Source organism: Stomoxys calcitrans, chromosome 2, assembly GCF_963082655.1.
Source record: "Stomoxys calcitrans chromosome 2, idStoCalc2.1, whole genome shotgun sequence".
Taxonomy (NCBI): Eukaryota; Metazoa; Arthropoda; class Insecta; order Diptera; family Muscidae; genus Stomoxys; species Stomoxys calcitrans.
Genome location: NC_081553.1, coordinates 191,587,155 through 191,609,974, shown reverse-complemented (window position 1 = coordinate 191,609,974; position 22,820 = coordinate 191,587,155). Strand labels below are relative to the sequence as shown.

Below are 22,820 nucleotides of genomic sequence, written 5' to 3'. Positions count from 1 at the left end.
CTAGGACCCACATGATCTCGCTTACACCTGGGCTCTAACCGTTTCAAATTTCAAAGAGATATCCCTATACGTTATAAAAATTGCATATTTTTTGCTAGTTTTTTTTTTTCGATTTTCTCCCACTGTGCGACGTCTGACTGTCCTCATATGTGTATCGCAACTGTCTGATAAGTCCGCCGCTCCTGATTCTGGAGCACAATCAAGGCCTTTAGGATCGTAAAAACCTCTGCCTGCATGACACTGAACCCGTCCACAAGTCTATGTGTCGCCCCAATTCCTAGGAATTCAGTAAACACCCCTCACCCGGTGACCCCATACACCTTAGACCCATTCGTGTAAACAGAGGAACCCGAGAAGGACAGGACACCCCAGCCAATAGCACCCTCTCCGGAAAGACAACCTCCCGGACGCCATCGAAGAAAGATCCCCTCGAAACAAAGTCCGTCAAGTCGCATCGCCAATACCACTTATTCGTTTCACGCCAGGGGCCTTCCGCAAAATACACGAATGCCTTAAATCCGAAGAGTGTCATGCCCCAAACTCTCTTAGCCTGAGGGCAGTCTCCAACGCCGAGCACTCCACATACAAGTGCAAAGGCTTCCGATTATGTATCGCATGCAGAGCCACTCTAGTAGCCCTTCTCCTCGCCCTCGACCAAACCACTGCAGTATACATGGTCTGGCCTGGCATAAACCCCAGAAAGACTGAAATGGTCATTTTCACTATCAGAAGGAAGCTGGGTATTTTTAAAGGACCTGTACTGGGGTGGAGCAACCCCTCTCTTCGAAGGCCCTGTACTTGAGCATGATTCTTGACCTGCAACTAAGAGTCGAAGAATGGACCAAAAGGGGACTGAATGCGCTCTACTCCTGTCGCAACTCGTTAGGAAGGAGTTGGGGTCTAAGGTCGGGGACGGTGCACTCGATGTTTACGGCGATCGTTCGGCCAATTCTCACCTATGGTTGTCTGGTGTGGCACAAAGCTGTCTGGACAAATATGTCCTTGACAGAATGATCGAGAAGGTACACGGTTGTTGCCAATGAAGAAATCCCTTGCCCATGAAGGAAACCATCGGGTCAATCCGGTACAAACAGCCGGATGCCATGGGTACACGGTAACGCGGCAGTGCTAATCTCTGGGGCAAGAAGAAAAGCCCCGAGAGAGGCGCTGATGCTTTTCGCGATTTAATGCCTTTGCACCTATATGTTGGGTGTGTGTGGTAACCAAGGCAGCCATAAGACTGAAGTAGTCAGATACATGACGTTCCTCCAACTAAGGCTATTCCTCTGTTCTACGGGGGGATGGAGTTGCCGCGTGGCACCATGCTTAAAGCGGCGCGACTTATTATATAGCAGGAGAGTCCTTCTGGGTTGATAGATTAGGTTGGGTGGGTTGGGGCCAACCCCGGACCCTCTATGTATACGGATGGGTCAAAATTGGATGCGGGCACCAGAGCAAGAGTCTTCATTGAGTTCCTTGGAATCAGGGAATCTTATAGACTTCTGGACCGGCGCAGCGTCTATTACGCGGAGTTCTTCGCGATCCTAAAGGCACTGGAAACAATATTGATGCGGGAACGGCGCCCGATCAGACTCTGACGTCAGGCCGCTTGAGGTCAAAACTGTTTAAAAGATGCAAAGATGCGGGCACCAGAGCAGGAGTCTTCATTAAATTCCTTGGAATCAGGGAATCTTATAGACTTCTAGATCGGCGCAACCTTTTTGGGCGGAGGTCTTCGCGATCCTGAAGGCACTGAGACCATGTTGATGCGGGAACGGCGCCCGATCAGACTGCCACGGTATACATGGACAGTCAGGCAGCGCTAAAGGCTCTGACGTCAGGCCGCTTGAGGTCAAAACTGTTTAAAAGATGCAAGATCTTCTTCAAGCCATGGAAAAGGCTGTCAGGTCACAAGGGAACAAATCGACCAACAAGCTGGTCAGGAATAGATCGCTGATTGCCACAGATCTGGCTTTGAAATCAGTGGGACCTCCACTGCGCAGGCTTCTTCGCAGGGTGAACGCCTTTTACGATGCGCTAATTGGGCGTGCGCTGGTGCTGTAGGTTGTATGTTGTCCAAGGTCCTGTGGCCGATTATTTTGCTAAGCATGACGTCGCTTATCCTTGGGCTGAGAAAGCATGACTTAGAACTACTAATAGTAGTCCGGACTGCTCATTGCAACATCAGGTTTTTGATGTCGCTCTGGGTGCAGCGAGAGGTAGACTTCTGCAGGATGTGGGATGAGGAGGAGAAGTTGGAGATACTCTCGACAGTGGGGTTTTTCTTCTTTTCTTATGCGTTAATTTAATTTTTCTGTCTTTATTTGTTGTCTTGTACCGTTCTGTGATGTAATGTTTATCTACGATCTTTGCTTATTCTAATCTTCCCAATGTTGACAGAGACGGCTATTGTCTCGTCGACGACCCCCTGTTCTTTCGACGGTATTGAGTATCCTATCACTGCACTGTCTGATGGCTCAATATGAGAATAATTGTCTATCCTAGGCTTCCAATTTTAAAAAATACGGTATTGCTCTTGCTGTTGTAAGCTTCCCGACATCCGACCCAAATATGGTTCAGATCGGACTACATTTAGATATTGCTGCCATATAGACCGATCTGCCGATTAAGGGTCTAAGGCCCATAAAAGCTGCATTTATCACCCAATGTGGCGAAATTTAAACCAGTCAGTTGTTTTAAGTCTCCCGACATCCGACCCAAATATGGTTCAGATCGGACTATATTTAGATATAGCTGCCATGTAGACCGATTTGCCGATTAAGGGTCTGGAACTCATAAAAGCTGAATTTATTACCCGATTTCGCTGAAATTTTAAACTTTGAGTTGTTTTACGTCTCTCCCGGAATCTGACCCAAATATGGTTCAGATCGGGCTATATTTAGATATAACTGCCATATAGACCGATCTGCCGATTAAGGGTCCTAAGCCCATAAAAAACGCAATTATTTACCAATTTCGCTGAAATTTGAAATGGTGAGTTGTTCTGAGCCGCCCGACATCCGAGCAGCATATGGTCCGGATCAGACTAATTTAGATATAGCTGCCATATAGACCGATCTTCCAATTATGGGTCTTAATCCCATTAAAAGCGGATTTTTTTTCCCCCGATTTCGCTGAAACTGTGACTTCTATTAGAGTTCTCGGGACCTCAATCAAATATGATCCAGACCAGCCCCGATTTGCATATCACAATGGATACTGTAATGGAGTTGCTATCAAAGAGGATGATGCATGGTGGTGGGTTTTTACTTGTTTTTATTTAATTTTTAATTTCACATGGCTTTGTAATTTAAATGCGATGTTTTTTTTTCACCAAAGAAAAACTTGACATTTTTAGTTATTGTCGATTTTTCTTCTTACCTCATTGGGGCGGCTTATTGGTTAAACATCAAAAGGTGAAGACGACTATGGTGATGGCCATTTCCAGCTAATTTCATTTGTATGAGTACATTTTGTTGCTGTTGTTGTTATTATTGCTGTAGTTGATGTTGTCTTTGCATTGCTACAAATTTGAGCAGATTGGATTTCAACGCCGATCCTGCCGTCCTAGACCGCAGTGGTCACCACCACCAACATCATCGTCAACATCATCTTCAACAGTTCAGTCCAATCACTTTCTCACTCACTTGCAAAACGACAACGGCTATCATCGGCTGTAGCTTTATATTAACAACAACAACAACAAAAACCCTCTAAAGAAAATTTCGGTTTCCATATTTTTTCATAGTGCAAAGCGCACAGCCGCCTCAAGGATCGATGCGTTATGACCAGCTAGTCAGTCGTCCATTCGAAAGGCCATTCAGCCGCTCAGAAGTTATGAAAAATTAATAATAATGTCGATTCGATTGATTTTGCCAAGCCAAGTCAGCGGGTTGCTGGCTAATATGGACTGCTCTTGCCTTTGTGATGTTGTTGTTCCTAGCTTGCGTAGTATTTTCTGGCCATCGTAGAGATGGCAACAATGCTTGGAGCCTTCTTTGAGATAAGTTGTTTCACCTCCAGAGCCGTCGTGTGCGCCTTAACCTACCTATCATCGAGTTGGCGGCAAACTGTTGCATTAACAAAATATGCCGGAGATTTTCCCCCATTGAATGTCTTTGAGGTTCGTAATTCAAATGTTACCTAAAATGTTTGCTGCACCAAAGACGCACATACAAACAAGCCAGTGTCTCCGCAAAGTTTCAATAAGACCTAACAGATCACAGTACACGTAGAATAACGAAAATTTCAACTATGAGGCTCCTAGACTAATTGTCTTGACGAATCTTTACCATATGGGGTACTCCACAAAAGACTCCTCTTGTTCTTGAACAACTTTTACCATTTGTTGTCACCGAACTATGGATCTTTTTTTCAACTTTTACCCATATTTCTGTGAATAAGTTAGCTTTAGCATTGCTTAGGCGCAGGATAGCCACTTGTAATTCAATCACTGATGATTAACTGCTCGACTCTTTGGCCCGTTTGCCCTTAGACGCCCGATTTGTATCCGTCTTTCGTACGAAGAACTGACCTTCAGGGTTGTTGTTCAGATGTGTATGACAAACTGGTCAACTTCTTAACCCCATTTGCCAATCGATCTCCGCCAAGGGCTATTTCTTCCCTATTCAAATGGCATACAAAAGGCCTAGGAGGAATTTTATTTTATCAACAATTTCCTTAAAATCATAACTTGTTCTTCCTCCAAACAATTGTAAACTTATCTTTCCATTTATTTCTAATATCTTCAACTTTTTCTCTAAGTGCATATCGCACTGCTTTTATGCGGCAAGACATTTATTGGCAAATGAAAAATAGCGCCAATTGGCCGCAAGGCGTTATATTATGTATTTTCCTATTTTGCACTGGTTGTCATCATGGTCGTTGTTGTATTTATTGCTCTTCCACAATTAATTCTTTAGCTTTCATTGCCTGCATAAAGTTTCAGACATTTTTATGTTGTGTGTCCGGTGACCAGAGTAAGTGCAACATTTACATAAGTTCCACTTCGTAGGTATTGACACACACCTCCGCACTCATAGCATGGCTTTGGTGTAAAAGGAGACTCCCTACAGAGATCACATATTTTTCAATGATGACAATACATTTACACAGAAAAAGTTTGTTGGATGAACTTCATATGAAAAGTCCATCCAATGAACTTTTTCTATAAAAATCCATCTTTTTCTATAAAAAGTTCATCCCAAGAACTTTTTCTATAAAAAGTTCATCCAATGAACTTTTTCTATAAAAAGTTCATCCAATGAACTTTTTCTATAAAAAGTTCATCCAAATGAACTTTTTCTATAAAAAGTTCATCCAAATCAACTTTTCTATAAAGAGTTCATCCAAATGAACCTTTTCTATAAAAAGATCATCCAAATGAACTTTTTCTATAAAAAGTTCATCCAAATGAACTTTTTTTATAAAAAGTTCATCCAATGAATGACAAGAAATCAATGATGAAAATACAATTACACAGAAAAAGTTCATCCTATGAACTTTTTCTATAAAAAGCTCATCTAATAAACTTTTTCTATAAAAAGTTCAAATGAACTTTTTCTATAATAAGTTCACCAAATGAACTTTTTCTATAAAAAGTTCACCAAATGAACTTTTTCTATAAAAAGTTCACCAAATGAACTTTTTCTATAAAAAGTTCACCAAATGAACTTTTTCTATAAAAAGTTCACCAAACGAACTTTTTCTATAAAAAGTTCACCAAATGAACTTTTTCTATAAAAAGTTCACCAAATGAACTTTTTCTATAAAAAGTTCACCAAATGAACTTTTTCTATAAAAAGTTCACCAAATGAACTTTTTCTATAAAAAGTTCACCAAATGAACTTTTTCTATAAAAAGTTCACCAAATGAACTTTTTCTATAAAAAGTTCACCAAATGAACTTTTTCTATAAAAAGTTCACCAAATGAACTTTTTCTATAAAAAGTTCACCAAATGAACTTTTTCTATAAAAAGTTCACCAAATGAACTTTTTCTATAAAAAGTTCACCAAATGAACTTTTTCTATAAAAAGTTCACCAAATGAACTTTTTCTATAACAAGTTCACCAAATTAACTTTTTCTATAAAAAGTTCACCAAATGAACTTTTCCTATAAAAAGTTCACCAAATGAACTTTTCCTATAAAAAGTTCACCAAATGAACTTTTCCTATAAAAAGTTCACCAAATGAACTTTTCCTATAAAAAGTTTATCCAATGAACTTTTTCTATAAAAAGTTCATCCAATGAACTTTTTCTATAAAAAGTTCATCCAATGAACTTTTTCTTTAAAAAGTTCATCCAATGAACTTTTTCTATAAAAAGTTCATCCAATGAACTTTTTCTATAAAAAGTTCATCCAATGAACTTTTTCTATAAATAGTTCATCCAATGAACTTTTTCTATAAAAAGTTCATCCAATGAACTTTTTCTATAAAAAGTTCATCCAATGAACTTTTTCTTTAAAAAGTTCATCTAATGAACTTTTTCTATAAAAAGTTCATCCAATGAACTTTTTCTATAAAAAGTTCATCCAATGAACTTTTTCTATAAAAAGGTCAACCAATGAACTTTTTCTATAAAAAGGTCAACCAATGAACTTTTTCTATAAAAAGGTCAACCAATGAACTTTTTCTATAAAAAGTTCAACCAATGAACTTTTTCTATAAAAGGTTCAACCATTGAACTTTTTCTATAAAAAGTTCAACCAATGAACTTTTTCTATAAAAAGTTCAACCAATGAACTTTTTCTATAAAAAGTTCAACCAATGAACTTTTTCTATAAAAAGATCATCCAATGAACTTTTTCTATAAAAAGTTCAACCAATGAACTTTTTCTATAAAAAGTTCAACCAATGAACTTTTTCTATAAAAAGTTCAACCAATGAACTTTTTCTATAAAAAGTTCATCCAATGAACTTTTTCTATAAAAAGTTCATCCAATGAACTTTTTCTATAAAAAATTCATCCAATGAACTTTTTCTATAAAAGTTCAACCAATGAACTTTTTCTATAAAATGTTCATCCAAATGAAGTTTTTCTATAAAAAGTTCATCCAAATGAAGTTTTTCTATAAAAAGTTCATCTTTTTCTATAAAAAGTTCATCCAATGAACTTTTTCTATAAAAAGTTCATCCAATGAACTTTTTCTATAAAAAGTTCATCCAATGAACTTTTCCTATAAAAAGTTCATCCAATGAACTTTTCCTATAAAAAGTTCATCCAATGAACTTTTCCTATAAAAAGTTCATCCAATGAACTTTTCCTATAAAAAGTTCATCCAACGAACTTTTCCTGTAAAAAGTTCATCCAATGAACTTTTTCTATAAAAAGTTCATCCAATGAACTTTTTCTATAAAAAGTTCATCCAATGAACTTTTTCTATAAAAAGTTGATCCAATGAACTTTTTCTATAAAAAGTTGATCCAATGAACTTTTTCTATAAAAAGTTGATCCAATGAACTTTTTCTATAAAAAGTTGATCCAATGAACTTTTTCTATAAAAAGTTGATCCAATGAACTTTTTCTATAAAAAGTTGATCCAATGAACTTTTTTTACAAAAAGTTGATCCAATGAACTTTTTCTATAAAAAGTTGATCCAATGAACTTTTTCTATAAAAAGTTGATCCAATGAACTTTTTCTATAAAAAGTTGATCCAATGAACTTTTTCTATAAAAAGTTCATCCAATGAACTTTTTCTATAAAAAGTTCATCCAATGAACTTTTTCTATAAAAAGTTCATCCAATGAACTTTTTCTATAAAAAGTTCATCCAATGAACTTTTTCTATAAAAAGTTCATCCAATGAACTTTTTCTATAAAAAGTTGATCCAATGAACTTTTTCTATAAAAAGTTGATCCAATGAACTTTTTCTATAAAAAGTTCATCCAATGAACTTTTTCTATAAATAGTTCATCCAATGAACTTTTTCTATAAAAAGTTCATCCAATGAACTTTTTCTATAAAAAGTTGATCCAATGAACTTTTTCTATAAAAAGTTGATCCAATGAACTTTTTCTATAAAAAGTTGATCCAATGAACTTTTTCTATAAAAAGTTGATCCAATGAACTTTTTCTATAAAAAGTTGATCCAATGAACTTTTTCTATAAAAAGTTGATCCAATGAACTTTTTCTATAAAAAGTTGATCCAATGAACTTTTTCTATAAAAAGTTGATCCAATGAACTTTTTCTATAAAAAGTTGATCCAATGAACTTTTTCTATAAAAAGTTGATCCAATGAACTTTTTCTATAAAAAGTTGATCCAATGAACTTTTTTTACAAAAAGTTGATCCAATGAACTTTTTCTATAAAAAGTTGATCCAATGAACTTTTTCTATAAAAAGTTGATCCAATGAACTTTTTCTATAAAAAGTTGATCCAATGAACTTTTTCTATAAAAAGTTGATCCAATGAACTTTTTCTATAAAAAGTTGATCCAATGAACTTTTTCTATAAAAAGTTGATCCAATGAACTTTTTCTATAAAAAGTTGATCCAATGAACTTTTTCTATAAAAAGTTGATCCAAAGAACTTTTTCTATAAAAAGTTGATCCAATGAACTTTTTCTATAAAAAGTTGATCCAATGAACTTTTCTATAAAAAGTTGATCCAATGAACTTTTTCTATAAAAAGTTGATCCAATGAACTTTTTCTATAAAAAGTTGATCCAATGAACTTTTTCTATAAAAAGTTGATCCAATGAACTTTTTCTACAAAAAGTTGATCCAATGAACTTTTTTTATAAAACGTTGATCCAATGAACTTTTTCTATAAAAAGTTCATCCAATGAACTTTTTCTATAAAAAGTTGATCCAATGAACTTTTTCTACAAAAAGTTGATCCAATGAACTTTTTCTATAAAAAGTTGATCCAATGAACTTTTTCTATAAAAAGTTGATCCAATGAACTTTTTCTATAAAAAGTTGATCCAATGAACTTTTTCTATAAAAAGTTGATCCAATGAACTTTTTCTATAAAAAGTTCATCCAATGAACTTTTTCTATAAAAAGTTCATCCAATGAAAAGTTCATCCAATGAACTTTTTCTATAAAAAGTTCATCCAATGAACTTTTTCTATAAAAAGTTCATCCAATGAACTTTTTCTATAAAAAGTTCATCCAATGAACTTTTTCTATAAAAAGTTCATCCAATGAACTTTTTCCTTAAAAAGTTCATCCAATGAACTTTTTCTATAAAAAGTTCATCCAATGAACTTTTTCCTTAAAAAGTTCATCCAATGAACTTTTTCTATAAAAAGTTCATCCAATGAACTTTTTCTATAAAAAGTTCATCCAATGAACTTTTTCTATAAAAAGTTCATCCAATGAACTTTTTCTATAAAAAGTTCATCCAATGAACTTTTTCCATAAAAAGTTCATCCAATGAACTTTTTCCATAAAAAGTTCATCCAATGAACTTTTTCTATAAAAAGTTCATCCAATGAACTTTTTCCATAAAAAGTTCATCCAATGAACTTTTTCTATAAAAAGTTCATCCAATGAACTTTTTCTATAAAAATTTCATCCAATGAACTTTTTCTATAAAAATTTCATCCAATGAACTTTTTCTATAAAAAGTGATTTTACCGGGGGCATTTTCATTGTGTGAAGTTTGTCGTGAAATTGAGTTTTAAGGTATTTAAACCATATTTACTTTGGGTATAGGGAAGTATATGGTACTTGAGACTTGCTATGAATCATGCAAAAATTATTTCTGCTGTCATTTACAACTAAACGCAGATGCACTAAATTAAAATAAATCGCCTTATATGACTTTTGTGGTATTTTTAAGTCATTACTATTATAGAAATATTAAATTATTAGAATATTCCCCTTTTTGCTTTATAAAGATAGTTATGACTGTACTTTGTTCTATCGAAGTTTATCTTTAAATATGCCCATGGAATGTTGAACTACACAAGGCATATTTCGTCTTTCTATATCCTCTTCCTTATTCCAAATTTTCCAAATAGACACAAATCCTCTGTATAGCTCATCTTTTTTATTACAATTCAGCTACATTCGCAAAAAAAACTTAAGATGTACGCCGATCTTCGTCACACCACAAGCTCAATATATGAATACCATAAAGTTCTTTGGCTAGAAAATACTCTCTCCATCCAGTTTTCCCACAAAATTTCAGCAAATGATCGATTTTGGTCTGCACCAAGCCTCTCCTTGCCTCCTCGTTCATTTTACATTCCTTCTCATCACATGTGAGGATTCTTTCAAGCTCTTTTTTAACAGCTACTTCCAGTAATAGTACCTCATCCTTCTCTATGCGTTGCCTAACGGCAGCCTCTAATGACACCAGATGTTCATCCTTCACTCCAGGGAATAGATGATTCATTGATTTTACTAAATTGAATAAATATTCGCGATTTCTTCCGCTAGGGCCAGCCGAAGTGAAAATTTGCTCTGCTATATTCTCTATTCGACTGTCGGCACCATCGCCAGCCCAGGATTCATTTTCCCGAGTGGCAATGTATATCACAATATCAAAACTGGTGTTGGAACTTTTGCCTTCCTCTTGACAAACATGGAATGTTACCGTACAACGCTCATAGCCATTCTTTTCACGGAAATCCAAATGACGTATCACAGAATCTCGATCCTTTGCTGCCACTCGATAGGCTACGCCATACACACGGTCCAGTGCAGAGGCTGGTGTGAGTGTTACAACACGTCCTGGCTTCGCCCTAACACCGCGATGATCTATGCTATGCTGATAGAAACGTCTTAGGTAACCACATATATAACCCCTCTGCCAATCGATGCAGGGAAAATCAATTTTCCACATCAACGAACCATATCCAAAAATCCAAATATCCTCTGAGGTGAATTCGACGGACGGATTATGAATCTCATCGTGAGCTTTGGTTATGTCCATACACTTAGTTGACAGCTCTGCTTCATCTAAGTCCACCAATTTTGCAAACTTTTCATTGTAAAGAGTTTGTGCGTTGAGATCACAGGACATTGGAAGAGGCTAATTGATGAGTTGGTAACTTCTCTTTGGTTTTTTATTAATTTAACTTTTCCATTTACGTTGCTTTTTATTGCATCAGCTGAACTGTAAACAGCTGTTCTTCGATAACATACCTGTATTTGTTATCGTAACAAAATCGTTATCGTACCAGCAAGACATGCCAACACTGTGGGAAATGGAAAAATGAAGTGTACCAGTTACACTTGGAAAACAAACTAGTAAAGCATATGCATTTGGGTAGTTATTGATATTATGCTGCAACAGCCGATAGCTCTTAGTTTGCACTGAAAAATAAAGCCAGACCGATTTTTAAAGACATTCAAGGGATATGCATAAGATATACACATGGAGTTGGAGACCACCGTAGCGTAGAGTTTAGCATGTTCGCCTATGAAGCTGAGCGCCTCGGTTCGAATCCTGACGAGAACCTCAGAAAAAATTTTCAGCGGTGGTTATCACCTCCTAACACTGGCGACAATTGTCAGGTACTGTACCATTTGGCATGGCAGCCATGTAAAAACTTCTCCACAAAGAGATGTCGCACTGCGGCACGCCGTTCGGAGGCCCCTTATCATTAAGCTTAAAATTTCAATCGGACAGAACTCATTGATATGTTAGAAGTTTGCCCCTGTCCCTTAATGGAATGTGCATGGGCAAATTTGCATACACATGGAGCTACTTGTAACCAGGCCAAAATCTGTGAGGCAGACCGGCACATGTGTCATCAAAGACAGAAGCCATGATGTAGAATATTCGATCTAAATGCGCCAGGAGGAAGTGGAATAGGGAAACGGTTGAAGTTAAACAGTGCCAGAGAAATCATCCACCTAAAGTAACTCTCTGTTTTACTTTACGAGGCCATCCAATGACAGCCGTTCGCGTTAACCCGATGTAACACTTCATCGGCCTGGGGCTAACGTCTCAGTATACCTGTACGTCTCCGAGGCAGAGACCTTTATCCATATCCATGATTGCCTATCACATAATAATTCGGGTTCACACTCACTGAATCCGTAGAAAGATCTGAGCCAACCAGTTATATATCCCTGGCGCTCTCATCGACCGCTTAGTTCAACGCCACTTCTTGATGGCCCGAGACCTAGCAGAGCCTGACGGCCTTTCTCATGGTTTCGAAGAAAATTGTATTCAGCTGCTTTCGGTAATTGTGTCATGAGTTATCTCTTGTCTGGGATTACTAGTATTCTGTTCTGCTTTCAAAAAAAAAAATGATAGCACGTTTACATCGACATTTTTATGATTTGGATTTAATAAATCCAAAAACAAATCCTGTTCGTTTACACTGTGTTTTTGGGGATTTAAATTACATACACAAGCGTACACATGAATGTGCATATCACACACATCCATAAACAATTCTTGAAAACAAATGCATATTTTGGTACTTTTATCGATTATTCAGCCATGAAATCGGGTTTATTCGGGATTAAAATATAAAACGTGCAAAAATGGGATTTATTTTCGCATGGTAAAAAATGCAAAAAACAGGATTTAGCACTTAAATATCGAAAGGGCCATAAATCTGGATAAAGTGGCCAATGTAAGCGTATTTTAACACAAATAGACAAGAAATTGTTTGTGAAAATACAATTCTGCATTCGTATAACATATCCAAATTTTCTGTAAAAGCCCTTACAATAAAATAAAGCTTGTTTAATTATTCGACATTTCCCTCTTTGAAGGCTGACCGCTTAGTCGAACTTATCGTTACAACGCACCATGCGTTCGGCAAGACAATTTCAACCAGATGTCAATTATCGATAACTGAATTGGCTCACTTTTGCCATCACTGACTGTGTTTTTCTTTTCTTGTTGTCAAATTTCCTTCAAAGTGATACCTACCACACGAATTTGTTTAATTTTTGCATTTATTTTCATTGGAAGTGAATTTTAAGGTGTAAAAAAGCTTAAAGGCCACAATACTGATTTAAAAATAGTACGATTTTAGTATAGAATGTCATTACTGTGTTACAATATGAATAAATAAAAAAAAAGCGAAAACGGGAATCAATCTTTTTCGTGTATACTACCAGCTTTGTTGTGTGAGTGAAATTGTGTTTTTCCAACAGCAGATATACAATATATTTCATTTAATAAGCGGAAGTTTGTGGATATTTGCAAATTGGTAAGTTTTGCCATCGCCATAATTCAATTCTAATAAATATTATATTTCTTTGAAAATTGTGCATTCATTTCCCCCATTTTCCATTTCCCTATGATCTCATGAGCGTACGCCTGCCTATGTTGTTGTTGTCTGGCTATGTCTCTTAATGGTGGTACCCACTGACATACATTTATTTGTGTGATCCATGCCATGCAACGTAATCACTGAAAAAGAATTCATTTACACAACGGACCTAGCAGAGCAAAGCCCCTAATACCAAATATCACCTATTTACAAAAACTATAACAAACTATTCGTGTATGTGGGAATGTGTGTCGAGATTGAATGTATGAATGAATATTGTGCTATTGGTGGTGTTCCATATTACTTTTGTTTATTTTTATCAATTTCCATTTCGACACTATTAGGAAATATGATTGAAACCCATTTTGACCGGATGGGCAAACGTAAACATCAAAAGAGATCGCTGCATACAAAAGAACATAGTATCTTTGTTTTTTTTTCGATATTTAGTTTATAGAGCCATTTATTAGCCCCATTTCTCTTCTTAGTTTTGTTTTGACCACTGTTTACCACCTGTGCGCTTGTATGTCACCAATTCCGATGAAACTTATCTTTCAGTTTTGATCTTTTTAGTTTAAGGTTTCTCGCTGTAGCAATTTTTCTCTCACACAGGGCTTTAAAAAAATCAGGTTTTAGCTTCTGCCAAAATTTTAACGACTACTGCTAATGGGACTATTGCCGCGAATGGAATATGTATGTTTCTTTCTTTCTTCTTGGTTTTGCATAATTTAATATTTTTTAATATAATCTTGGAGGTAGGTAGTAGTGAATGGCCACCTCTGTTGCCTGTTATATGGTATCAAATTTAAAAACAAAATATCTATATTATATGACAATTTTTCTACAGGTAATCGTTATTGATAGCCCTTGCCCTTGTTATTATATTAATCTTTTGAATAAGATTTGATTTTTTTTTCATACACAATCTCCTTTCAGAAATGAGCGAGCACACAAACCAATCGAATGAAATGAACACAGATTACTATGAAAAGCATTGATATTATCTGGGATTACAAAGGCCACCACTGCAAGCTCAAATAATAAGAATCATATCAATCCCATGGTAGCCGGTTTTACGTACCGGATTGACCCGATGGAATAATTCATCGGCAAGGGCTGCCGCCTCAGTGTACAACACACTGCTACAACAGCAACAATCTAATGTTCAGATTTTATACATAAATAGTTTCACCATAACCCTTCCGCGTCGATCTCTAGCAAGCTTGTTCCGGTTCAAATGACCGATCACCGCGAAACCTTGTGAGCATTGGTTATTTAAAGGTGTCAAAAACTTGCCTTTTCACATCGAGTATCACAGACACTCAGCATTTAAGCAAGAGCTGATGCCGTCCAACCTCTCACTGAGACTCTCCACTCCATTCCCGCTTATTGTTGGCGAATGCAAGCCACTATTCGCAATCTGTGGATATGCCCGGTAGCTCCCAGCTGAACCCCTTGCTATGGCTATGAACACCACACAAATCGGGGTTAGCAGTACCAACCCATGTGGTGCTCATAGGCGTTATTCTGCTGTCCATGTAGTAAACAACGTAGCGGATATCTTAAAATTTCTTGCAGCGAAATAAACGGCATCAATGTGTGGACCGGAAGTCAAGAACGTGTAAATGTTCCACATATGATACGATTTACATGCAGTTCGAAGAGTTGGAATAGATTATAGTTAGAGATACCAGTAATCCCATGTTGTTGTTGTAACAACATTTTCATGTGGATTTGATAATCGTAGGTGTAGGCACTCAGTATTTGTGCCAGAGCTGGTGCCACCCGACCTATCAAAGAGACTCTCCGCTCGATACCGCTGATTGTCCGCGACTGCAGTTACAGCTACTTCGGATGGAGCAGCTAAGCTTCTCATAACAGCAATGAATACCACACACCACCTTGTGTGTAGCTCACAGCTATCTTGTGCCGGGCCAGAATTTCTATATTAGCCGTTTGTCCGTATCGGATTGACCAGAGGGAGTCCTTCATCGGTAAGAGCTGATACGATCTCTATGCCGTCTAAAGGGGGGGAATGGAGGATAGGTAGAGGTTAAACAGTGCCGGAGATTTCACCTCACTTTGAGGATGAGCTCGATTTTAACTTCTAGAGTCACGGTAAGCGCATTTATTGACCCATCACCATCCGATTTTAACTTCTAGCAAGCACATTTATTGACCCATCTTGACAAAATTTTGCAAAACGCTTTCCTCGACGACTACCACAGTATCTGAGAAGTTTGCTTGAAAACGGTTCAGATTTAGGTATAGCTCCCATGTATATGTTCGTCGATTTTGGGAAATATTGCACTCTCATTGCTCATTTTTGAAACGATTCTCTTGAAGTTTGGCAGGAAGGATTTTCTTATAACTCTGGACAGGTGAATTTCATAGAATTCGGCCCAGATTTGGGTATAGCTGTCATATGTGTATATCGCCTGATTTTCATTTCTAGGATCACTGCAAGCGCATTTATTGAACAATATTGCCAACATTTTGCACAACGCTTTCCTCAGCACCTACCACATTATCGGAGAAGTTTGTTCGAAATCGGTTCAGAATTAGATATAGCTCCCATCTATATGTTCGTCAGATTGTGGGTAATTTTCAATAATGTTGGAATTTGTCAATCGTAGTTATTACAGTTTGAACACATTTGCTCGAAATTTGATACGAATTGCCTTACAACCCGACTGAAAACATCGGAAAAGGTCGATCGAAATTCGGTCAGAATTGGATATAACTTCCACTTTGTACTTAACGGTTAGGTGTAGGGTATTAACAGTCGGCACCGCCCAACTTTGGCCCTTCCTTACCAGTTTTTATTTCGAATCTTAAAGAAATTTTCCATAAGAAAGCAAAAAAAATTTTTATGAAATTCAGACAACATTTTCCATAAAAATCAAATTTCCAAAAATGTGTGGGAGAAAAGACTACATAGCAGAATTTTAAGCTTACACCTAATATCTGTTTGGTTAGTTGGTCAATAATACACACACACACACATACGCACACCCAATCAAGCAGATACAAAAATTCAGACTTACTGCTTTTTTTCGGTTGGGAAAATGTAAATAAAACAACGATAAAAGTGTATTCACCTTTCTTTCGCCTTCCGGACTTGAAGGCATGTCGACCATATTAATCACTACTTAAAATATTTAAATTAAACACATTTGCAGCATAATTGAAATTCTCCGCGGTAGTTTTGCCCACTGCCCAATTGGCTTGGAGAAATGTGCGACAATAGAAAAGCAAAAGTAACACACCTTAAAGCAATGCCAAGGAATGGTACAAAATTATCTCATCAAGCTATAAATCTCTTTATATTTACATAAGAGGACCGCTTATAGGGCACCCAGAGCTATGGATGATGAATGTTGAAGCAGCAAATGCAGTTTTACCAATAACACAAAACCAAAAACCAACAGCACCCATATATTTCATTTTGTTTTCTTCTTTTCTTGGGCTCTGGATTTGGAGAAAGACGTATTTTTTTTTCCAGTGAAAACGAAATACCAAGCAAAATTCGTACTCTGACTTCTTTAGTTCTTCTTCTGTTTTTTTTTTTTTGTTTTGGGCTAAAGCAGAGTTAACGACTCTTAAAATCAAATCTCTTTTCAGTTAAGTTCAAGTTCTGAAGGGAAGAAGTGTTGTTTTTCGGGCCATAAACGTCGGGTGTCTTTTAGTATGTCACGATAATAAGCCAAAAACTGGCTTAACGAAGACGACCACCATTTAGCCGCTGCTTAAAGACGAGCATTAACAAGCGAAAAACAGAATAATAATAATAAAAAAATGACTTTTAGACTTTTACTTACCTTTAGTTGCCTTGTATGGACGCAAAACCTCAGTGCCATTGCGTATGGCGCCAATTTATTGGATAGCTACTTGCCAGCGTCTATGCAAGCTCTGGCCTATTTCATAGATCATTTGCAATATGAGCCCTTATCATCGACCACAGTGGGGCCACCATTCAATTCGAATGAGTCAGGGGACAGCAATAGATCTAGTTCGACGACCACAGGACGACCACCCCATACTACAGCTTCATCTACGGCAAGTTGGTGGAATCCGCCTTCTTGGTGGGGAGCTGGCCAATCAACAACGACAACGGCGAAACCTTTAAACCTACCCACGCCTGTTCATAAGCCAGGCTTGTATGCTCCCGAAACCCCCTCCAAACTGCGGCAGGAACCAGAGGGCTATGACATATTTTACGAATTGGGTAGTCGCCCCGAGGGCTTTGCCAATTTGCCCTTGTCTTTGATACGGGACATTATCACCGAACCAAATCATGATGATTTCAATAATGATGTCGAGTCTTTGGATAATTTTCTACGTCTTTACGATGACAATTATGGGCGAGCCACCATTGATTCGGATACAGCCATGGATCGTTGGTCCACCACCTCGACGGCTGGAAAAAAACGTGTGCCACCCACCAAGCCCTATGTGGAGTTTCTACTTGTCTACGATCTTTTGAAACGTGATGCCAAATCTTCGAATCTCAGCAAATACGAAGGATACTCCGAGGATATACTGCTTGATCTCTACGAGTTGTCGAAAATGTCTTCGGCCCATCAACTGCATACGCTATTCAAGCGTATGTTGGATCGCCGTGATATACAGCGTAGTGATGTCGTCTCCCGCATTCAGGGCATAGTAAATGATCTAACCGACCCCAATAGTCCCACGGTCAAGGCTCTTCAGTTTATTCCAGCCATGCCGTTTTTACCTTGAAATCTTTTTTTTTTGACTCAATTCGCTTAATGAAGTTTAAGAAAATAATTCTTTTTTTTTTTGAAAATTAAACGTTTTTGTATTTTTGTAAATAAAATTGAAAGTGTAACAAGAGGTGTTGCAAAAAATTGGTGTGGAATTTGATAATAGTGACTAACAAAGTAAAGTGTTGGCAAAGAGTTAACATGTAATGAGTAAAGTAGAAATCGTCATAACATTAACATGCACAGACGGTAATTAAAGAATCTGCCTAATAAATGAAAAATCCAACACACTCCAATAAAAATGAAGGTCTATGAGCATCACACAGGCTGGAACTTTGAGCTCCAATCTGTGTGGTGTTCTTAATTGTCACGAGAAGCTTAGCTGGGAGCTACCGGGCGCCCCCATATGTTACGGATAGTGAAATGCTTCATACGAAATAGCTGCAACTGCATTCGCAGACAATCAGCGGTATCGAGTGGAAAGTCTCAGTGAGAGGTCGGGTGGCACCGGCTCTTGCTTAAATACTGAATGCTTATGATGCTCGATACGACTAGGCGAGTTATTGGCGCCTTTAAATAACCAATGGTCATCATGTTCCCGCGGCGATCGGTCGTATAGACCGGAACGAGCTTCACGAGGATCGCCACCTCCACATGTAAATGTGGCTACAACAACAATAACAACCGAAGGTCATGTTGGCGGTAAAGCCATAGTCTAATGCGGTTGTCACACTGCAATATTTGATGGTCTGCTAGATAAATCGCATAAAATTACTTTTTAAAGCTCGGTACTTCGCTAAAGAACAGGGCACTATCTGAGACGCGCGGCACGGGATAGCTGTGAACACCACACAGGCTGGAACATGAGCTTCGATCTGTGTGGTGTTCACTGCTATGACGAGAAGCTTAGCTGCGAGCTACCAGGAGCCTCCACAGATTGCGGATAGAGGAATGCTCCATACGGAGTAGCTGCAACGGCAGTCGCGGACAATCAGCGGTATCGAGCGGAGAGTCCCAGTGAGAGGTCGGGCGGCACTTGCACAGATACTGAGTGCTTATGATGCTCGACATGACAAGGCGAGTTACCAATGGCCTCCCTGATACCGCGGCGATCGGTCCTTTGGACCGGAACGGGCTTGCTCAGCTACCTACAACAACCATGTGATGTTTTCACTGCATTCATACATCTTGCACCTATATTTTGAGTATGCGACAACTACTGGTGATTGATGATAGAGTTGGTAACCTAGCACTCTTCCGTTCTGTTGGATTTTGGTTTTTGTTGAACCCAAATTTCTATGTGGAGGTAACGGTCCTCATCAAGCTTTATAGGTTAGCAAGCTTGTTGCGGTCCAAATCATCGATCGCCGCGGGAACATGATAGCCATTGCTTATTTTAAGGCGCCAATAACTCGCCTTGTCATATCGAGAATCACAGGCACTCAGTATTTAAGCAAGAGCCAGTGCCGACCGGCCATTCCGTGTGTGCTTAGTCATGCCGTGCTGGGAAGAGTTCGTTCGTTCTATTGCTCGATGGATTGTAGTTTTTGTTGGTATAGCCACGTTCGTTATAAGCTTATAATTGATCTATTTCAAGATCATTCCGACCCGGAATGCTAGGTCTCTAGAACTAGCTTCAGGCATACAGGCTTTTGCGGGCAAGTAAACAGTTGATTGGTGTCATGGGGTACTTTGTTGCTTGCAGGGCAGAAATAGGGTAAAGTATCGTCTAAAATTGTGCGATACGAGCTCATTTTGCTACATTTGCTCAATTTGTAGTTTTTCTAGGTAGATGTTTCTTATCATCTGCCACCACTGATTCGTCCATCAAGGACTTCATTCGGCTGGTATGATGAATTAGCATTGACTACAATATCTTGATGAATATGCTGCAAGCCCGTTCTGTATAAGGATCAGTGAAGTGTTATCGGATCTCGTTTCTTAACATCCAGATACACTTATTTACATATCTTGCAGAGGTTCCAGCCCAGTGATTTGGAAATTCTGGAAATTCTCATGTTGGAAGCTTAGGAGATACTGTTTAGAGTGAAGATCACTATAATCTTTTATTTTAAGGATCTTGGATGTTGTTGTTATTGTTGCAGTGTGTTGTATTTTTTTGTCTTCCTTCTGGTTGGTTCTGTTTAATATCCAGATGCAGGAACTCTGCGACTAAGGTGGGGTGCGGGGGAGGTAAATTTCTTCAGTTGCAATGGAAGACGGTCGTTCTTCAAGGATCGCATCAGCTTCAGTGTCTGCATGAATGTTCTCTAGACCCGATTGATATGCCGCATGATGTAGTGGTTCTCTCTTGTGGCGCTGATTATGTGGTGGAGCATTTAGATCCCCCTTAAGGCTTATGGGCGGTGGGTACCTATCCATAAGATGATAGGTACAGACACAGCAGATGTATGCGATGATTATTCTCCCATGAACTTCAACATACGTATCTAATATGGTCTGAATCGATCTATGGCCTGATACAGTTCCCATATTAACCGATCTCCCGATTATGCTTATTGATCCCTACAAGGCACAATTCTTATCCGAATGGACAGAAATATTACGCAATGACTTCTACTATGGTCTTCAACATTCAATTCATCTATATCGGACTATAACTTGATATAGCTCCATTAGCATAACAATTCTTATCCATTATTCTTTGTTTGCCTAAAAAGAGATACCGCGCAAAGAACTCGACAAATGCGATCCATGGTGGGGGGTATATTAGATTCGGCCCGGCCGAACTTTGCACGATTTTACTTGTTTTATTGTCAAATACTTTTGATTTGAGCCCCATTTTTCACGTTTTTTTAAATAAGGGTCCCAAGCAAGAAATCGCTAAAAGCCCTACCCATCTCAGTTTTTTTTTGAAATTTGGGGCAAAGGGAAGGATCCTATGGCCCAGCTTACCCACAGGACCCTTTTACACCATCTGTGAAATTTGCAATAAAGTCAGTTTAGCCGTTTTTAAGCCTATACGGAACATACAAACGAACAAACATATATTACCTTCCATTATTTAGGAAATTGGGCTAAAATACAACTCGGTTGAAAAATTCAAAAACTCGTAATTTTTGTATACCCACCACAATAGGATGGGGGTATACTAATCTTGTCATTCCGTTTGTAACTCCTCGAAATATTGATCTGTGAGCCCATAAAGTATATATATTCTGGATCCTCTTAACATCTGATTCGAAATTTGTGCACAGATACTTAATATTGATGTAGGTCGTTGGGCCGTATCGGTTCAGATTTGGATAGCTCCCATATAAACCGATCTCCCGATTTGATTTCTTGAGCCCCTGGAAACGATAGTTTTTGTCCGATGTGGCTGAAATTTTTCACATATGACTTTCAACAACTGTTCTAAGTAGGGTCCAAATCGGTCTATAATTTGAACTAGCTCCCATACAAAACCGATCTCCCGATTTGAATTCTTGAGCCCCTGGAAGACTCAGTTTTCATCCGATTTGGCTTAAATGTTGCACATAGTGTTCTCTTATGACTTTTAACAACTGTGCCATGTAAGGTCTAAATCGGTCTATAATCTGATTTAGCTTCCATATAAACCGATTTCCCGATTTTCATTCATTCATTCATTTTTATACCCTCCAGCATAGGATGGGGGGTATACTAATTTCGCCATTCTGTTTGTATCTACTCGAAATATTCGTCTGAGACCCCATAAAGTATATATATTCTTGATCGTCGCGACATTTTATGTCGATCTAGCCATGTCCGTCCGTCCGTCCGTCTGTCTGTCGAAAGCACGCTAACTTCCGAAGGAGTAAAGCTAGCCGCTTGAAATTTTGCACAAATACTTCTTATTAGTGTAGGTCGGTTGGTATTGTAAATGGGCCATATCGGTCCATGTTTTGATATAGCTGCCATATAAACCGATCTTGGGTCTTGACTTCTTGAGCCTAATTCTTATCCGATTGGAATGAAATTTTGCACGTCGTGTTTTGTTATAATATCCAACAATTGTGCCAAGTATGGTTCAAATCGGTCCATAACCAGATATAGCTGCCATATAAACCGATCTTGGGTCTTGACTTCTTGAGCCTCTAAGGTGCGCAATTCTTATCCGATTGGAATGAAATTTTGCACGACGTGTTTTGTTATGATATCCAACAATTGCGCCTAGTATGGTTCAAATCGGTCCATAACCTGATATAGCTGCCATATAAACCGATCTTGGGTCTTGACTTCTTGAGCCTCTAGAGTGCGCAATTCTTATCCGATTGCAATGAAATTTTGCACGACGTGTTTTGTTATGATATCCAACAATTGCGCCTAGTATGGTTTAAATCGGTCTATAACCTGATATAGCTGCCATAGAAATCGATCTTGGGTCTTGACTTCTTGAGCCTCTAGAGTGCGCAATTCTTATCCGATTGCAATGAAATTTTGCACGACGTGTTTTGTTATGATATAAAACAATTGTGCCTGGTATGGTTTAAATCGGTCTATAACCTGATATAGCTGCCATACAAACCGATATTGGGTCTTGACTTCTTGAGCCTCTAGAGTGCGCAATTCTTATCCGATTGCAATGAAATTTTGCACGACGTGTTTTGTTATGATATCCAACAATTGTGCCAAGTATGGTTCAAATCGTTCCATAACCTGATATAGCTGTCATATAAACAAATCTAGGAACTTGACTTCTTGACGTATTTTATTCTTACTTTCAACAACTGTGTCAAATAAGGCTCAAATCGGTTCATAACCCGATAAAGCTGCCATATAAACCGATCTGGGATCTTGACTTCTTGAGCCTCTAGAGGTCGCAATTATTGGGTTGCCCAAAAAGTAATTGCGGATTTTTTAAAAGAAAATAAATTCATTTTTAATAAAACTTAGAATGAACTTTAATCAAATA

The 22,820-nt window shown here is 37.9% G+C and overlaps 3 protein-coding genes across 3 annotated transcripts in view; 2 read left to right on the top strand and 1 right to left on the bottom strand.

Annotated features, from left to right (window-relative positions):
* Positions 1-9,984: 9,984 nt before the first annotated feature.
* LOC106084782 (putative glutathione-specific gamma-glutamylcyclotransferase 2) lies at positions 9,985-11,072 on the bottom strand. The gene has a single exon (XM_013248699.2). It carries the CDS (start codon positions 10,982-10,984, stop codon positions 10,040-10,042), a length of 945 nt encoding a protein of 314 aa, XP_013104153.2. The 5' UTR covers positions 10,985-11,072; the 3' UTR covers positions 9,985-10,039.
* A 1,713-nt stretch (positions 11,073-12,785) lies between these two features.
* The window catches only part of LOC106084785 (HEAT repeat-containing protein 5B), a 36,271-nt gene continuing 26,236 nt past the window's right edge, over positions 12,786-22,820 (top strand). Inside the window, exon 1 of the mRNA XM_059362161.1 lies at positions 12,786-13,136. The gene's annotated coding sequence lies outside the window, so the exon portion shown is untranslated. The remainder of the gene's footprint in view (positions 13,137-22,820) is intronic.
* Positions 16,838-17,951, top strand: LOC106084786 (uncharacterized). Its single transcript, XM_013248709.2, has one exon. The coding sequence runs from the start codon at positions 16,998-17,000 to the stop codon at positions 17,940-17,942; it is 945 nt and encodes a 314-aa protein (XP_013104163.1). The 5' UTR covers positions 16,838-16,997; the 3' UTR covers positions 17,943-17,951.

What these genes read in the sequence shown, in the direction of transcription:
- LOC106084782 (XM_013248699.2), bottom strand. Translation starts at nt 10,984, where the DNA reads ATGTCCTGTGATCTCAACGCACAAACTCTTTACAATGAAAAGTTTGCA.
- LOC106084786 (XM_013248709.2), top strand. Translation starts at nt 16,998, where the DNA reads ATGACTTTTAGACTTTTACTTACCTTTAGTTGCCTTGTATGGACGCAA.